Genomic DNA, 19,694 nt, shown 5'->3' on the forward strand with positions numbered 1-19,694 from the left:
GTAAAAAATGGCATTGGTATTTTGGTAGGGAATGCCTGAAAATGTAGATTGCTTTGGGTATTATTGACATTTTAATAATATTAAGTCTTTGCAGTGTGTGCACATGGGAAGTGTTTTCATTTATGTTTTATTTCAGCAGTGTTTTTATAGTTTTCATTATACAAAGTTTTCATCTCCTTGGTTAATTCCTAAATTTTGTCCTTTTTGATGCTATCGTAAGTGGAATTTTTCTGTGATTTACTTTTTAAATTATTTTGTTGTTCATCTACAGAAATGCAGTTAATTTTTACCTGTTGAGTTTGTATCTTGCTACTTTGCTGAATTCATTTATAGTATGTGTGTGTGTGTGTGTGTGTGTGTGTGTGTGTGTGTGTGTGTTTAATCTTTAGGGTTTTCTACATATAAGGTCATATCTGCAAAAAGAGAATTTTATTTATTCCTTTCTAATTTGCATACCCCTTCTCCTCTCTCCTCTCCTTCCCTAACTGTTCTGACTAAAACTCCCAGTACTGTTTTGCATAGAAGTGGTGAAAGCAGGGATCCTTGCCTTGTCCCTAATCTTAAAGAAAGGTCAGTGTTTCAGTATTGAGTGTGAGGCTAGCTGTGGGTTTTTCATATATGGCTTTTATTATGCAGTTTACTTCTAGTCCTAGTTTGTTGAGTATCATCATGAAAGGGTGTTAAATTTTGTCAAATGCTTCTTCCACATGAATTCAGGTGATTGTATAGATTTTTCCCCATCATTCTGTTGATGTAGAGTATTACATTGATCAATTTTCCTGTGTTGAACTATCCCTTGCATTTCAGGAATAAATCCCTCTTGTGCATGATGTATAATCCTTTTAATATGCTGCTGAATGCTTTTTGCTAGTGTTTTGTTGAGATTTTTGGCGTCAGTGTTCCTAAGGGTATCAGACTGTGTAGCTTTTGTTGTAATGTCTTTGTCTGGCTTTGGTTTCGAGGTAATAATGTCCCCTTAGAAAGAATTAGGAAGTGTCCCTTCCTCTTCAGTTTTTTTGAAAGAGTTTTAAAAGGCTTGATATTAGTTCTTTAAATTTTTGGTAGAGCTTATTATCAGTGAAACCATTAGATTCATGGCTTTTCTTTGTTGGGAGTTTTTTTTTTTTAAGATTTTATTTATTTATTTGAAATTGAGAGAGAGAGATCACAAGTAGGCAGAGAGGCAGGCAGAGAGAGGGAGAAGCAGACTCCCCGCTGAGCAGAGAGCCCGATGCGGGCCCCGATCCCTGGACCCTGGGGTCATGACCTGAGCTGAAGGCAGAGGCTTAACCCACTGAGCCACCCAGGCGCCCTGTTGGGAGATTTTTGATTACTGATGTCAATTTCCTTAGAAGTTACAAGTCTATTTAGATTTTCTATTTCTTCTTGACTTAGTCTTGGTAGGTTTTGTATTTCTAGGAATTGTCCATTTTATTTATCCTGTTAGTCAGCATGCAGTTGTTCATAATATTCTCTTAATAATCCTTATTTTTATACAATTGGTAGTAACGTTCACACTTTCATTTTTGATTTTAGTAATTTGAGTCTTCTCTTTTTTTTTCCTTGGTCCTTCCAGCTAAAGGTTTGTCAATCATGATCTTTTTGAAGAACCAGCTTTTCATTTCTTTGATTTTTTTTTTCTTTTCTTTCTTTCCTTCTTTCTTTTTTTTTAAGATTTTATGTATTTATTTGACAGAGAGGGACACAGCAAGAGAGGGAACAGAAGCAGGGGGCGTGGCAGGGGCAGAAGCAGGCTTCCTGCCGAGCAGGGAGCCCAATACGGGGCTCGATCCCAACCAGGACCCTGGGATCATGACCTGAGCTGAAGGCAGAGGCTTAGAAGACAGACACTTAACAATTGGGGATACCCCCCAGGTGCCCCATGATTTTTTTCTCGTTTTCTATTTATTTCATTTACCTATGCTCTAATCTTTATTTCTTTCCTTCCGCTAGCTTTGGGTTTAGTTCTGTTTTTTCTAGTTCCTTAAGTTGTAAGTTAGGTTATTGATTTGAGTTTGTTCTTGTTTTTTTAATATAAGTGTTTATAGCCATTAATTCCCTCTTAGCACTGGTTTGCTGCTTCTCCTAAGTTTTTATACATTGTGTTTTCACTTTCTTTGTCTCTAAGTATTTTCCTACTTTTCATGTGATTTCTTCTTTGGCTCATTGCTTATTTAAAATTGTGTTGTTCAATTTCCACAATTTTATGAATTTTCCAGTTTTACTTTTTAAATTTATTGACATTTTATATATGGCCTAACACTTAAGTCTGTTGAAATACTGTCTCATGCACTTGAGAATATATTCTGTTGTTGTTGGATAGCATGACCTTTGTCTGTTAGATCTACTTTGTGGATTGTCTTGTTTAAGTCCTCTGTTTCCTTACTTTTATCTGATTTTTCTTTCCATTATTGTGGCAAGGGTACTGAAATTTTTAACTGTTACTGTATAACTATTATTTCTCCTTTCAGTGAATCTGGCATTTTTTACTTCATATATTTTGATGCTGTGTCATTAGGTCAATAGATACTTGTAATTGTTAAATCTTCTTGCTGCATTGGACCTTTTATTAATATATAATACCTTGTCTCTTATAACATTTTTTGATTTAAAGTCTGTTTTGACTGATATTGGTATAGCCACACCTACTTTTTTTTAAGTTACTATTTGCATGGAATATCTTTTTCCATCCTTTTACTTTCAACATGTTTGTGTCTTTGAGTCTGAAGTAAGTCTCTTGTAGACATTATATTGTTGGGTCATGTGTTTTTATCCGTTCTGCCAATCTTTGTCCTTTGATTGGAAGGTTTAATCCATTAAAACTTAATTAATTACTGAGAAGAAGGGCTTCTATCATTGGGCTATTGTTTTTTACATGCCATGTAATTGTCCCTCATTTTCTGCATTCTTATATTCTTTTGTTTAATTGATTTTGTGGGGGACGGGTAGTAAAATGTTAGATTCTTTCTTAATTTCTTTTTGTATATGTTCTGTGCATATTATCTTTATGGTTACCACAAGGATTACATTTATATCCTAAGGATATACACTAATTTGTATTTATATCAGTTTAAGTTCAATAATATACAAAAACTCTGCTCCTCTACAATTCCATCTCTACCCCTTTTAGTTTTTGATGTCACAAAATTAAATCTTTTTATACATTTTGTGCCCCCAAAACATAAACTAATAATTCTTTTAAATTCAGTAGTCTCTTAAGTTATCTAGAAAACAAAATTTGGAGTTATAGTAATACTAGCTTTTTCTTTTTCTTTTTTCTTTTTTTTAAGTGGGCTCCACACCCACCAGAGAGCCCAGTGCCGGGCTTGAACTTCATGACTCTGAGATCAAGACCTGAGCTGAGATCAAGAGTTGGAAGTTTAATGAGTGAGCCACCGAGGCAGGCTGCATTACTGTTAGCCTTTACACTAATAGTGTTCTTTAAATTTATTAGTCTCTTAAATCCAGTGTAGAAAACAAAAGAAAAAAAAGTGCAGTTGCAGAGCATTGGTACAATAATACTAGTTTTTATAATTGCCTATGTAATTATTTTTATAGAGGTCTTTATTTCTCCAGAAGTCTTTGAATTACTGTGGAGTATCCTTGTAGGATCCCCTTGAGCATTTATTGCAGGGCAGATTTAGTAGCCATAACTTCCCTCAGGTTTTGTTAATCTGAGAATGTCTTAATTTTTCCCTCATTTCTGAAGGACAATTTTCCTAGATATAGAATTCTTGGTTGATAGTTTTTCTTTTATTACGGTTAACGTTTGAACTGTATAGGTCCACTTATATGTCGATATTTTTCAGTAAATGTGTTGGAAAAGTTTTTTGAGATTTGCAACAATTTAAAAAGACTCACAGACAAACTGTGTAGCATAGAAATACCCCCAAATTATGAAAAGGTTAGATATTTTAAGAATGCAATGTATAATACATATAGCATACAAAATATATAGTGATTGTGTTATCATTAAGGCATCTGATTAATATTAGGCTATTAAAATTTTGGAGAGTCAAAAGTTATACAGAGACTTGATTGTGTGGGTGGTTGCCCCCGCCCTTTACCGTATTGTTCAGAGTCAACCATACTTTGATTATGGGTCTACTGTAATCTTGCCTCCAGAGTTTCTGATGAGAAATCTGCTAATCTTCATGAATTTCCCTTGTATATGATGTTTGCTTTTCACTGCTTTCAGTGAAAATTACTGAATTTTGTCTTTTGAAAATTTGATTGTAATGTATTTTCGTGTGAGCATCTTTGAGTTCATCTTACTTAGATTTTGTTGAGCTTCTTAGATGTTGATATTCAAGTCTTCATCAAATTTGGAAAATTTAAAACTATTATTTATTCAAATATTTTTTGCTGCTTTCTCTCTTTTAGATCTCCCACAATGCATATGTTGACCCACTTGCTGGTGTCCCAACAGATTCCTTAGGCTGTTCACTTTTCTTTAATCTTTTTTTTTCTCAGACTCTATAATTTTTGTGTTTCTGTCTTCAAATTCACTGATTCTTTCTTTTGTCTACTCAATTCTGCCTTTGGATCCCTTTAGCAAAATTTTCATTTCAGTTATTATACTTTTCAGCTTTGTAGTTTATTTTTTTTATTTTATTTTTTTAAAAGATTTTATTTATTTATTTATTTGACAGAGAGACACAGTGAGAGAGGGAACACAAGCAGAGGGAGTGGGAGAGGGAGAAACAGGCTTCCTGCAGGGCAGGGAGCCCGATGTGGTGCTTGATCCCAAGACCCTGAGATCATGACCTGAGCCGAGGGCAGATGCTTAATGACTGAGCCACCCAGGTGCCCGGGCTTTGTAATTTATTTGTGGTTTCTTTTTAGGTTTTCTCTCTCTTCATTTGTATTTTATTTTGTTCACATATCATTTTCTTGGCTTTTTTTCACATCATTCTTTAATTCTTTGGGCAATTTGAGACAGTAGTTTTAAAGTTTTTTTTTGACAGACCTACCATTAGGTATTTTTCAGAGACAGTTTATATTGGTTTATTTTTTTTCCTTCAAGGGGCCTTACTTTCCTCTTTCTTTTATGCCTTGTGATTTTTTTTTGTTGAACACTGTGCATTTGAACTTAATAACTGGTAATTCTGGAAACGAGATTTCTCCCTGCCCCCACCCCCAGCTTTTCTATTATTGTATGGTGTCTGTGTGCTGGCGTAAATTGGGTGTAAATTGAAGGTCTTCTCAGGTCTTTTTTGAGTCTTGGAATGCATAGTCACTTTTTAACTTTCCCCATATAAGCAGGTTTTTTTGTTTTGTTTTGTTTTTGTTTTTGTTTGTTTGTTTTTAAGATTTTATTTATTTATTTGACAGACAGAGATCACAAGTAGGCAGAGAGGCAGGCAGAGAGAGAGAGAGGAGGAAGCAGGCTCCCTGCCGAGCAGAGAGCCTGACCTGGAGCTCGATCCCAGGAACCTGGGATCATGACCTGAGCCGAAGGCATAGGCTTTAACCCACTGAGCCACCCAGGCGCCCCTGTTTTTGCTTTTTTAATGTCCTAATATTAACATCTAGCTTTCAAAAAGGGAAAGAAGTGAAAAATAAAGGAAAAACGGTACCAGTCCCTTAATTCCCAGGAGTCACTTCGGCTATAATGAGAGGGGTTTGCAATAATAGTAAGAGATATAACAACAATGGCTATCCACCGTTTTCTGATCACAAGCAACAGTCAGTGATCAGAGCACAGACTCTGGATATTTGGAAAAAGGGCTCCTTTTTGCCTAGCCTGGCTCCTGTAAGCTATGTGCAAGCTGCTTCAAGGAACATAGGTACCTTCCCACCAAGTGGCTGAGAATGGGGATGGGTAGTTGCTATTGTGCTGAGAGCTGAAGTAAACCTTCGTTTACCATCTGTGTTGTCTGTTGGAAGTTACAAGCCTTCAGAAAAGTCCAGAGTTCCATAATAGTTGCATCAGTTCAAGTTTGCCAGTGCAGTTGTTATTTACACTGGGAGACAGATTTCTGATGCTTCCTATGGTGACATCTTCCCTGATTTCTAACCCTTTCTTTCTTAAGTGAGTCAGGTTTTCAGTTTAATTAGATCCCTTAAAACTTATAATTCAGATTCGTGAAAACCTCTCTCTCTCTCTGTCTGCCTCTCTGCCTACTTGTGATCTCTGTCAAATAAATAAAATCTTAAAACCATATTTTTGGATTTGGTGTGCTAGTATTTTGCTGATGATTTTTTGCATCTATGTTCATGAGAGATACTGGCCTGTATTTCTCTCTCTCTCTCTCTTTCTCTCTCTCTCTCTTTTTTTTTTTTTTTTTTTTTGGTGTCTTTATCTGGTTTTGATATCAGGGTAATGCTGGCCTCCTAGAAATGAATTTGGAAATTTTCCTTTCTCTTGTGTGTTTTTGGAATAGTTTGAGAAGAGTAGGTATTAACTCTTCTTTTAAATGTTCACTAGAATTCACCTGTAAAGTCATCCAGTCCCAGACTTCTGTTTTTTGGGAGTTTTTTGTTTATGGAGTCCATTTCTTTGCTGGTAAGCAGTCTGTTCAAATTTTTTCTTTTCCTGCTTTTTCAGTTTTGGTAGGTTCTATGATTCTAGGAATTTATCCATTTCTCCTAGGTTGTCTAATTTGTTGGCATACACTTTTTCATAATAATCTCTTGTAATTGTTTGTGTTTCTGTGTTGTTTGTTATTTCTCTTCTCTCATTTGTGACTTTTATGTATTTGAGCCCTTTTCTTGATAAATCTGGCGAGAGGTTTATCAATTTCAGTGATTTTTTTGTTTTCAGAAAAATAGCTGGTTTCATTGTTGTATTGCTTCTTTAGTTTCTGTATCAATTTTTTCTGCTAGAATATTACTTCTTTCTTTCTGCTGATTTTAGGTTTTGTTTGTTTTTCTTTTTCTAGCTTCTTTAGATATAAAGTTAAGTTGTTTATTTGAGATCTTTCTTGATTCGTGAGGTAGACCTGTATTGTTATATACTTCCCTCTTTGAACCCCTTTTCCTGAAGCTTTTGAACCATTGTGTTTTCATTTTTATTTGTTTCTGTGTACTTTTTAATTTATTTCCGGCTTGACCCAGTCATTGTTTAGTAGCATATTATTTAACCTCCATGTATTTTTGTTCTTTCCAGATTTTTTTCTTGTGGTTGACTTCTAGTTTTGTAACATTATAGTCCAAATAGACACATGGTATGACTTTATTCTTTTGACTTTGTTGAGGCTTCTTTTGTGACCTTCTTTTGTATGTTCTCTGTTCTGGAGAATGTTCCAAGTGCACATGAAAAGAATATGTATTCTGCTCTTTTAGGTTGGAATGTTCTAAATATATCTGTTCAATCCATGTCGTCCAGTGTGTCATTCAAAGCCATTGTTTCCTTGTTGATTTTCTCTTTAGATTATCTGTCTACTGATGTGGGTAGGCTATTAAAATCTTCTACTGTTATGGTATTATTATTGATCAGTTCCTTTATGCTCATTATTAACTATTTTATGTATTTGGGTGCTCCCATGTTGGGTGCATAAATATCTTCTTGTTGGATTGTCTCCTTTATAATTGTGTAGTATCATCATATCATCTTTAGTTTTTTATTACAGTCGTTGTTTTAAAGTCTATTTGGGCTGATATAAACACTGTTAATCTGGCTTTCTTTTGACATCCATTTGCCTGATAAATGTTTCTCCATTCCTTTACTTTCCATCTATGAGTATATTTAGGTCTAAAGTGAGTCTCTTGTAAGCATCATATAAATGAGTCATATAAATGAGTCTTCTTATCCATTCTGTCACCCTGTGTCTGTTGATTTACATTCCATTTACACTCAAAGTAATCACTGATAGATATGTATTTATTGCCATTTTATTACCTGTTTTGTGTTTGTTTCTGAAGATTTTCTCTGAGCCTTTTCTTTCTCTCTCATAGTTTTGATGGTTTTCTTTAATGATATATGTGAATTTTTTTCTCTTTATACTTTGCATTATTTATTAGTGCTTTTTGTTGGAATCATTAGGTTTGAATATAACATCTTCTGCATATAGCAGTCTGTATTAAGCCAATGGTTGTTTAAGTTTGAACCCATTCTTTATTCCTCCTCATGTGTTGTCATATTTTACATTCTTTTACTTTGTGTTTCTTGATTGATATTTTAACAAAAATACTCATTTTTAGTGCTTTTCCGTTTCCTTCCTTCATACTTTCACTTTTGGTCTTCCTTTCCACTTAAAGAGTTCCCTTTAAAATTTCATTCAGGGCTGGTTTAGTAGTCATGAACTCCTTTAGTTTTCGTTTGTCTGGGAAATTCTTTATCTCTCCTCTTTTCTGAATGATAGTCTTGCTGGATAGAGTATTCTTGGCTCTGGATTTGTCTTGTTCAGCACATTGTGTATAGCGTGCCACTTTTTTCTAGCTTGGAAAGTTTCTGCTGAAAAATCCCCTGGTATGGGGTTTCCCTTGTATGTAACTGTCTTGTGTTGTCTTGCTGCTTTTAAAATTTTTTTCTTTATTGGTACATTTTGCCAGGAACATGTCTTGGTGTGGATCTGTTTTTGCCGATTTTATTGGGCTTTGTCTGTGCCTCTTGGATCTAAATATGTTTCCTTCTACACATTAGGGGAAGTTTCCAGCTGTTAGCTTTCAAATAAATTTTCTGCCCCCTTTTCTCTCTCTCTCTCTCTCCTTCTTCTGGGACTCCTATATTGTGAATGTTTTTATGTTTGGTGGAGTCACTGAGTTCCCTAAGTCTCTTTTTTGCATAATTCTTCTTTCCCTCTTTTGTTCATCTGCTTACTTTCCATTATTCTATCTTCTACCTCATTAATTCATTCCTCTGCCTCTTCCAGCCTGCTATCATTTTATCCATCATATCTTGCTTATTGCACTCTTCATCTCTGATTTTTTCTTTTTTCATCTCTATGTTAAGGGTCTTGCTGATGTCTTCCACTCTTTTCTCAAGACCAGTAAGTATCCTTATGATCATTGTTTTAAATAGTCCATCAGGCCTGTTACTTCTGCCTGTTTTGCTTAGATCTCTGGCTGTGACTTTGTCCTGTTCTTTTATTTGGGACAGATTTCTCTGTCTTCTCATTTTGTCTGAGTCTCTGTGTCTGTTGCTGTGTTTTAGGAAAGTCACCTGTGTATTCTGTTCTTGAGGGTAATGGCCTTCTGAAGAAGATGTCCCCTGTTCCCTAGGGCCTGGCACTTCCATGAATCTCTCCAGTGTGTGCTGTGTGTGCTCCATTGTTTTTTCTTGGCCTCTTATCCTTCAGGCCAGTCCTCTGGAGAGACTGTCTTTGTCTGCTGGGCGGTGTTTTGCCCTTGGCCTGAACGTGGTATGTTTTAACCTGATGTGTTCTGGTGTGCTTGTGAAATGAGACCTGTCACCACTGTAGCCAGAGATGAGGCTGTGCAAAACTCCTGGGTGTGGAGACAGGATGTAGGCAAGGGTTTGGGCCAGTCTAATGGCAAGGGTGCCTACCATGCTGGAACTGAGGCCAGGGTGACTAGGAAGGGCAGTTCTACCAGAGTGTGTGTCTGTTGGAGGAAGGGGGGTTGGGCCTTGGTGTAAACAAGTTAAATAGGGAGTGTTGGCACTGCACTGGTTCCCACAGGTGCCTCTGTGCTTATGCTGAGGGGCTGGAGAAGGAAATGGTGACTGCACGTTCCTTTGTTCCAGGAGGGTTCTCTCCATGAACACTGCCTTTCTGGGACACACTCCCAAGATGAAGAAATAACCTCCTCACTCTGTGCCCCAGGCACTCTTCAGATCACTGTTTTTAGTCTGTATGTATGAGGGCAGTTTGTCCCACCTTCTCTCCAAGACCAGCCCCAGTGCCTAGGGGCTTTCCCTTAGCCAAGCCCACTGACCTTTAGAATTCCAGGTTTTAGGAGCCACTGGTTGCAAGAACTCAGTGGAATTCATCCCCTCTTGCTTCCAAGCCAGTTGCTATGCGGGATTCGTTTTCTCCAGCCACACTCTTGTGTGTCTTGTCTGTCTCTCACCCTTCTCCACTATTGCAGTAGTCACCATCCGTTTTTTCTCTCTCAAGCCATATCTCTGCACTTCCTACTTTCTTCAGGATGGCCTCTTTTCTACCTTTAGTTGTAAAATTCTGCCAGTCTTCATGTTGATTTCTGGAGTATTTAGGAAGATAGTTACTTAGTTGAATTTGTGGGTTGAGACAAGCCTAGGGTCCTCCTACTATGCTGTCACCTTCCTATCTCTATCACACAATAAATTTTAAAAAAATTTTATTCAAATTCCAGTTAGTTAACATACAGTGTAATATTAGCTTCAGGTGTACAAAATAGTTATTCAGTACTTCCATGCATCAGCCGGTCCTCACCACAACAAATGTCCTCTTTAATCTCCATCACCTGTTTAACACATCCCTCCACTCACCTCCCCTCTGGTAACCACCAGTTCTCTATAGTTAAGAATCATTTTCTTATTTTTTCTTATTTTTTGTTTTTCCTTTGCTCGTTTGTTTTGTTTTTTAAATTCCATATATGAATGAAATCATATGGCATTTGTTTTTTTTCTGACTGACTTACATCACTTAGAATAATATACTCCAGCTCCATTCACGTCACTGTGTGTGGCAATACTTCATTTTTTTTTGATGGCTGAGTAATATTCCTGTGTGTGTGTGTGTGTGTGTGTGTGTGTGTACACACCACATCTTTCTTATCCCTTAGTTGATGGGCACTTGGGCTGTTTCCATAATTTGGCTATCATAGATAATGCTGCTGTAAATGTCACACAGTAAATTTTTTTAAATGATTTTATTTATTTGAGAGAGAGAGACAGCATGAGTTGGGGGAGTGGCAGGGGTGGAGGGAGAAGTGGACTCCCCATCGAGCATGGAGCCTGACACAGGGCCCCATCCCAGGATCCTTTTTTTTTTTTTAAGATTTTTCTTTCTTTATTTGACAGAGATCACAAGTAGTCAGAGAAGCAGGCAGAGAGAGAGGAGGAAGCAGGCTCCCTGCTGAGCAGAGAGCGCGATGCAGGACTCGATCCCAGTACCCTGAGATCATGACCTGAGCCAAAGGCAGAGGCTTTAACCCACTGAGCCACCCAGGCACCCCCCCCCCCCCATCCCAGGATCCTGAAGTCAGATGCATAACCAACTGAGCCGCCCAGGAACCCCCACAGTAAATTTTTGAATAAACAAATGAGTATAGTTAAATAATTGTTTTCCCTCACTTTTTTAAAGTTTTTATCTTTTCTACAAAAGTGTTATTGGAAAGTATAGTAGTCAGCTATGAGCTTTTTTGTGGGATTATATATTTAATGAATTATTGCTATGAAATAGAAGTGATTATTATTGCTTTGGGGATTTTTCTTTTCGGTGATTTCAATAAATTTTTATGCTGTAGGAGCAAGGTATTTTTAACTTCCTAAAGTAGAGCCCGTTTCCATGTGCTTTTTTAATATGCTTATGTGTGCCGATCTCTTCCAATTAGGCTTTTTCTCTTCAGTGTTTCTGAAATAGATTGCTTAAGGAATAGTTATAGAACAGAACCTTCTAGCTGTATCTTAATATAGTGTGAAATATAATTTTTGGAATGAAGTAAGCTTAGATGCTTTGTCTTACCTAAAATTTTAAAAGTAGCTGTCATTTCCTCTTTGGCCCTCCTCACATATGCTCATTATGCATGGCGAAGTTGAAAGTGTTTTCTTAAAACCGGTTGAATTTAGCACTTTCTCTTGATATGTTGTACCAATTAGTGCCTCTACGCGTTCATCTTCAGTGCTATATGTAATTAAAGATTTCTAATTTTTTTTGAAGGCAGGATCCACAGCACCATTGTTTATTGACCAGCCAGAGGAGCCCGAGTCAAATGCAACAGATGGCATAGAATTATTTGAAGACAGTCAGCTAACCAGTCGCTCTAAAGCAATAGCATCAAAAACCAAAGAGATTGAACAGGTGAGAATTTAATCTTCTCTAAGTACATCATCTTTTGTTCCTATCACTTTGCACATGGTAGTTAAAGTATTTATTGAATACGTGTATTTCATTTTGTTTTTCATGCTGATTCTGAAATTAGAATGTAAAAAACTGAAAATTGTTTGATTCAATTTCACAGTAATATTGATCAGTTTGGTCCCCTATTCCTGTTTACTTTTTTATTTTTTTAATAAAAAACAAACTCTATTACTCTATTTAGAGAATATCAATATGCTTGCTAGTATGAAGCAATTTTAAACTATTAAAATCAATAAGAATGGGCTGAAAGAAATTTTAAATATACCAAAATATTAGCAGATGATATTTTAGAATATTGGGATTACAGATATTTATATTTTTCATTTTACTTTTATGCATTTTTCAAATATTGAAGAAAAAGTGAAGGATAAGTACATAGATTTAATGATGTCATTCTGAAAAGTTAGAATCTTGTTTTTAATTAAATGGGTTGCTTAAAGAATATTTATAGGTCAGAACTGTCTAGCTATATTTTACTGCAGTGTGAAATATATTTTTTCAATGAAATAAGCTTAGAGGCTTTGTCTTACCTATTGAGATTTAAAACCATTTTCTTTTAAATTGTCACATGGACTCATTATGCTTAGCAAAATTTAAAAATGTTTTAATGTGAAAATATTATCTGCCTCATAGTATATTATCACTTTAGAGGATTAAATGAAGTCAATAAAATTTGTCAGGGTTTTATAACATGTAACATGCAGTACAAATGTGTTTTTTCCCCCAGTATAGTTAACATAGAGTGTAATATTAGTTTCAGATATACAGTATAGTGATTCAGCAATTCTGTATGTTACTCATTGTGTACAGGTGTTTTTGATGGTTACTCTCCAGTGCTTTGAGTAGATGTCCTATTGTTATATAGTCTTCTAAAACCTATTGGAAATTAAGAATAAAGTTAAGTCTTTTCTCAGGGTGCTTTCCAATTTCACATCAGCTAAAACCTATTTTCTGTAGTTGGATAGGAGATCATCTTAATTAAATCCTTATTGTGATTGTACAATTCATATTGATGCCACCCCAGTGGCAAAGGATAAGAATCTGGTTAGGAGATTTGTTATGTAAGCCAGTAGAATTTCAGACTGGTGGTGGTGAGCAGTGTCAGATGCCTGGAAGAACAGAAGGAAAGTGAAGAGTGAGAAAATCCTGTTTAATTTGTGATATGAAGGTGATTGGTGCCTTACAAATTACCAGTTAATTGACAGCATAAATAAAAGGTTTGCTCCTTCAGTGTATCTTCAACATCCATATGAATATCATTATCCTATGTAGAAATACTTCCCTTTTGTCCTTTTACTCTTACTTTTCTTGGTGGTACTTTTTCTTTTTTTTTTAACCACTTGACATATGTTTTTATTTGCTTGTTTGTCCCCCCTCATCATAATGGAAGCTTCATGAGAGCAGTGACTATGTTTTATTACTTTATCTCCATTATCTTATATAGTGATTGGCACGTAGTAGACTCAAATGAAGTATTTTCTATAGATGTTGAGTGGAGTCATAAACTTGTAAGTGACCTCTGAATAGCCTCGGAGTCACTGTCAGTTAGAGACTGCATCTTAACCTGACCACCTAACATGGTGAAGCCCAGCACTTTGTAGTAAGTGCTAGGGAAGTGTTTATTGAATGAATGATTTAATATTTGCTTTTCTACCTAAACAGCAGTTCTTTAAAGGAGAGGCTCTTTTAAGAATATAACTGGTATCGCCTCTTGGCCTTTTGGCTAAGACCATGTGAAGAATATAACCGGTAGAAAATTTGAAATAGCAATGTATGGTAATTTTGTTCTCGTTTATTAATATTTCTGTCTCTTCTTGTTATTATTCATAGTTGATTTATTTGATCTTAAAAAGATCTGCCAGTCAGATGTGTACAGCCTAGCAGGATACACATAAAATTATTTAGTATGGAATTAATTTTTTGTAGTACTCTATAGACATCCATACATGTTTGACCTATAAGTATGCCTAGATTTGTTTTCATTTTTCCATTGTTCAAAAACACGTGAAAAATCTGACACTAAAGAATATTGAGATTATTATAGCAAAGACAAATGACCTAAAGAAGGAAAAATAAATCTAAAAGGAAATTTCTGTATTCTGATATGACTAAAGAAGTAACGACAATTCTTAGAAGTGTTATAAAATAGATAAGTTAATAATGTTAACTAATCTTAAGTGTTAAAAATAAATTATCGTACTAAATAATGTTACCATATTCTCTTTTTAAAAGAGCACTTTAGGGGTGCCTGGGTGGCTTAGTGAGTTAAAGCCTTTGCCTTTGGCTCAGGTCATAACCCCTGGGTCCTGAGATCAAGCCCCGCATTGGGCTCTCTGCTCAGCAGGGAGCCTGCTTCCCCTCTTCTCTCTCTGCCTCTCGGCCTACTTGTGATCTCTCTCTCTGTCAAATAAATAAATAAAATCTTGAAAAACAAAATTTAAAAAAAAGAGCACTTTGGTTTTCATATATTGACAAGAAAATCAAATTGAAAATCCCCAAGATGTTAGAAAGCTAGTAAATAATCACATATAATGATTTTATAAATTTGTGTCTAAAAGTTACAGTGACTTTTGAAAATGAAAAGTTAATAAGGGGATTTTCTCTGTTTTTAACTTTTGCATATTTTATTTTTAGAAATTAAATGCCAAATGAATAGGAATAATGTAAAGGCTTGAGAAAGCCAGATGGTAGTTACACAGCTGTCCAGTAATTTTCTTTATATTTTTCCACATGCTTGAAATACTCCATGATTAAAAAAAAAAAAAAAAAAGAATAATAACCTAAGAAAGCCCATGTAGATGAGGACAACAATTCAAGCTTAGAATAATATGGAAATGTAAATATTGGGGCGCCTGGGTGGCTCAGTGGGTTAAGCCGCTGCCTTCGGCTCAAGTCATGATCTCAGGGTCCTGGGATCGAGTACCGCATCGGGCTCTCTGGTCGGCAGGGAGCCTGCTTCCTTCCCTTCCTCTCTCTCTGCCTGCCTCTCTGCCTACTTGTGATCTCTTGCTGTCAAATAAATAAATAAAATCTTTAAAAAAAAAAATGTAAATATTGGTGTAATGCCCAAGCTGCTTTTTCTATCAACTGCAGTATGTTCAGATATCTTATAATAGAACATATAATTTTTTTAGGGTTTCTATATTCTTAAGCCCTTGAATCATAAGGAAATCATTAACTTGTAGCAGTATTGCAATGTAAAATAAATTTAATCTCTCTAGGCCAAAATTTGGTTTAATTCATTAAAATTAACCCACAAAGTGGCTATTTGATGTTTAAGGGCATACATATGGAGGTAGTTTGTATCTGAATCACTTCAGTGAGAGGGCAAATTCATGTTTTTTGCCACATTATTACCATCTCATCACTGTGCATATAAGAATTTTGATAGGGTTGGAAATGTAGATGCTTTTTGAAAAAGCTCCCCATGTTATAGTCAAATATGGCAGAGAACCGCAGTCTAAATTCCTTGAGCCAGAAGACATCAGGTTGAGTCTCTTGTGTTGCTAGAGATCATTTGAATCATCCTGCTCAATTGTACATAAATATCCTTTAGTGGAGATGATCTATTCTATTGCCACAGCACATTTAGCCTCCTTATATTTTAGATCCTATGGTATATCTTCTTTTACCTTCATTTCCCCGGAGTTACCCAGTTTGGGCCACTTTTACTTTCACTTACCAGAATATTTTTCAAGGTTCTTAGCTTAGAGCCGGAGATTTCAGAATTTCTCCTGTCATTATAAGTAATACCTACATAGCCATCCTGTAAAAGTATAGGTGATTCATAATCTGTCTCAAGTGTTCAGCATTAACTCCTTGATTGTAATATCTCACAAGTCCTCACATACCTCTATTACTAAATTATCTGATTTGAAAGCGAATCTCACTACTTGCTATTTTGTCAATGAGGAATCTTTGAATAAACTGTCACTTTGAACAAACCACACAAATTGACATCTGTATTACTACATTACCCTTCTTCTCTTTATTTCACCTCTGGGGATAAGGTAATATTTACTTTGACCATTTGGAACCCTTTTCATATTTAACCTCATGCTTTGTTAAAATTGTGCTTAAACGTAGCCTGTCACTGAGAGCTTCTGTTTTTTGGACATCTGGCATCTAATGATATTTTAAAATCTCTTGTAATTCCCCAAGGGCAAGATCTAGATTAGAGTTTTCTATCCATCTGCTTTCTTCAGATGGCATTAAATAATCTGAGTAGATCTGGGATGGAGTAGATGTATATAATATGCATGTTTAGGCTCTGCCTAGTACATTGTACACTGTGAACGTCAAGGTGGCTAAAATGCCCCCACAGACATAAGTAGAAAAGAAGCAGTTACCTAATGAAACAGACTGAAGATGATAAGTAATTGCTGTTTGTTAGGATCTTTTGCTATGCAAACTAATAGTCTTGAAAAAAGAAATTCCATCTCTTCCCCCTCAAAGCACAGTACTTACATTGTGTTCTCTCTCTACCTTCGTTATGCACCTGTGGGGCTTTTTAAACGTAGAGCTTCTTGGATTTCTACCATGACTTCTCTGGTAAATAGGTTATCAGAGCTTCTCAAGTTTTAATATGCACAGAAATCACTTGTGGATCTTGTTAAAGTACATTTTCTGACTGTAGATCTGGGATGGGGCTTGAGATGAGAATTTCTAACATGCTCCTTGGTGATACTGATTGTCCTAGTCTATGGACCATAACTGAAGTAAGGAGTTAGAAGGAGGTAGTTGTTTTTTCGTAGTTCTTCTGCAGTTTTTTAATATGCTGAAAGTTTGAGAACTTTTACCACCTTAGCTTTATGTAAACTGAAGAAATTTTATCTTACATATTTTTAATTGATGTAATTAAAATGCAATAAAAAGCATAGATAATAATCAGTTGGATCAGTTTTGACAGTTCTAACACTGTAAATATCACCAGTAACTGTTCTTTTTCAGAACAGTTGATTGTACTGACAATAATAATGATTTAGTTAGGAACTAAAGTTATGATCATGTCTCAAAACATGTGATTTGATTTGGTTTATGTTGAATACCCTCCAGCTAATTCATTAAGGCTGTATCTTAAGTAGTAACATATATGAACATGAATTTCAAAGGACATAAGAGATTATGCAGTGCAAAACAAGTTTCCTTCATAATTCTTAGCCGCTCAGTTTCTTTCTCTAGCATATAGGTAATGAAACCACATATGTATGTATATACGCAGTTTATATATAGTATTTATGTGTATGTACATACTTTGTATGTATATACATACATATATTGGGATCATGATTGATCCTGATGAATAGAGATAAAAGTTGGTATGTGTGTCTCCATATTTTTTCTTTAAATACAAATAGTGGCCTACCGTGTACCCTGTTCAATATATCCATTTTCTATCAGTGTATATAATTAGTGCCCTACTAGTGGATATTTATAGTCACTTGTGAAACCATGTTTTAAAATACAGTTTCTCTCATTTCACCACCTTTATAAAAATGGTGTGTATGTAGTTTTAAAATATACAAGTATTACATTTAAAATGAGCAGTTTGGGAGGGGAGTTGGTTTAGTTGTGGTTATCAAATGCTTCTGTTTATGTCTCCTGAAGTGCTGTGTCGGTTTTAATGACTGCCGTAAGAGATCATCAGAATGCCTGGTGATCAGATTCTTGAGTCCATGTATATTCTGAAATCTGTATGTTTTAAAACATCTCGTAAAGTTGACAGGCCAAGATTAAGAATAACTGGAATATATGAGATTATAGAGAGAATCTTCATTTCTTGCTTATACCAATCATTGTCAACCTTTCTCAAAATTTTTATTAGTAGATAGAAATTATGGAATCTCAACCAATATAGTTGAAGAGATGTACCTGAAAGTATTCTTTTTTTTCCTTTTTTAAAAATTTAATTTATTTTTTAATTTTTTATAAACATATAATATATTATTAGCCCCAGGGGTACAGGTCTGTGAATTGCCAGGTTTACACACTCACCATGGCACATACCTTCCCCAATGTCAATAGCCCCACCACCCTCTCCCTACTCCCCTTCCCCTCGGCAACCCTTGTTTCTTTTGTGAGATTAAGAGTCTCTTACGGTCTTCCTCCCGATCCCATCTTGTTTCATTTATTCTTTTCCTACCTCCAGACGTCCCACGTTGCATCTCCACTTCCTCATTATCAGGGAGATCATATGATAGTTGTCTTTCTCTGATTGACTTATTTCGCTAAGCGTAATACCCTCTAGTTCCATCCACATCGTCGCAAATGGCAAGATTGCATTTCTTTTGATGGCTGCATAGTATTCCATTGTATATATATACTACCTCTTCTTTATCCATTCATCTGTTCATGGACATCTAGGTTCTTTCCATAGTTTGGCTATTGTGGACATTGCTGCTAAACACTTGGATGCATGTACCTCTTTGCATCACCATGTTTGTATTTTTGGGGTAAATACCCAGTAATGCAATTGTTGGGTCATAGGGTAGCTCTATTTTCAACATTTTGAGGAACCTCCATGCTGTTTTCCAGAGTGGTTGCACCAGCTTGCATTCCCACCAACAGTGTAGGAGGGTTCCCCTTTCTCCGCATCCTTGCCAGCACCTGTTATTTCCTGACTTGTAAATTATAGCCATTCTGACTGGTGTGAGGTGGTATGCCATTGTGGTTTTGATTTGTATTTCCCCAATGCTGAGTGATGTGGAGCACTTTTTTCATGTGTCTGTTGGCCATCTGGATGTCTTCTTTGCAGAAATGTCTGTTCATGTACTCTGCCATTTCTTGATTGGATTCTTTGTTCTTTGGGTGTTGAGTTTGCTAAGCCTTCATAGATTTTGGATACTAGTCCTTTATCTGATATGTCTTTTGCAAATATCTTCTTCCATTCTATCAGTTGTCTTTTGGCTTTGTTAATAACTGTTTCCTTTGCTGTGCAAAAGCTTTTGATCTTGATGAAATCCCAATAGTTCATTTTTGTCCTTGCTTCCCTTGCCTTTGGTGATGCTCCTAGAAAGAAGTTGCTGTGGCAGAGGTCGAAGAGGTTGCTGCCTGTGTTTTTCTTAAAGATTTTGATGGTTCCTTCTCACATTGAGGTTCTTCATCCATTTTGAGTCTATTTTCGTGTGTGGTGTAAGGAAATGGTCCAATTTCATTTTCCTGCATGTGGCTGTCCAATTTTCCCAACACCATTTGTTGAAGAAGCTGTCTTTTTTCCACTGGACATTCTTTCCTGCTTTGTCGAAGATTAGTTGACCATAGAGATGATGGTCTATTTCTAGGCTCTCTATTCTGTTCCATTGATCTATGTGTCTGTTTTTGTGCCAGTACCATACTGTCTTGATGATGACAGCTTTGTAATAGAGCTTGAAGTCTGGAATTGTGATGCCACCAACTCTGGTTTTCTTTTTCAAGATTCCTTTGGCTATTTGAGGTCTTTTCTGGCTCCATATAAATTTTAGGATTATTTGTTCCATTTCTTTGAAAAAAATGGATGGGATTTTGATAGAGATTGCATTAAATGTGTAGATTGCTTTAGGTAGCATAGAAATTTTCACAATATTTGCTCTTCCAATCCAGGAGCTTGGAACATTTGTCCATTTCTTTGTGTCTTCCTCCATTTCTTTCATGAGTACTTTATCGTTTTCTGAGTATAGATTCTTGCCTCTTTGGTTAGGTTTATTCCTAGGTATCTTGTGGTTTTGGGTGCAATTGTAAATGGGATTG

General features: G+C 35.9%; 1 protein-coding gene across 16 annotated transcripts in view; it reads left to right on the forward strand.

The window, feature by feature from the left end:
• The window catches only part of PPHLN1 (periphilin 1), a 156,977-nt gene that overhangs the window by 94,900 nt on the left and 42,383 nt on the right, over positions 1 to 19,694 (forward strand). For all 16 annotated transcript variants that reach the window (XM_082742246.1, XM_082742235.1, XM_082742239.1 and 13 more), the window contains one exon: positions 11,769 to 11,909. In XM_082742246.1, the coding sequence (XP_082598372.1) occupies positions 11,769 to 11,909 (141 nt within the window). The remainder of the gene's footprint in view (positions 1 to 11,768; positions 11,910 to 19,694) is intronic.

Source organism: Mustela nivalis, assembly GCF_964662115.1.
Source record: "Mustela nivalis genome assembly, chromosome: 7".
Classification (NCBI taxonomy): domain Eukaryota; kingdom Metazoa; phylum Chordata; class Mammalia; order Carnivora; family Mustelidae; genus Mustela; species Mustela nivalis.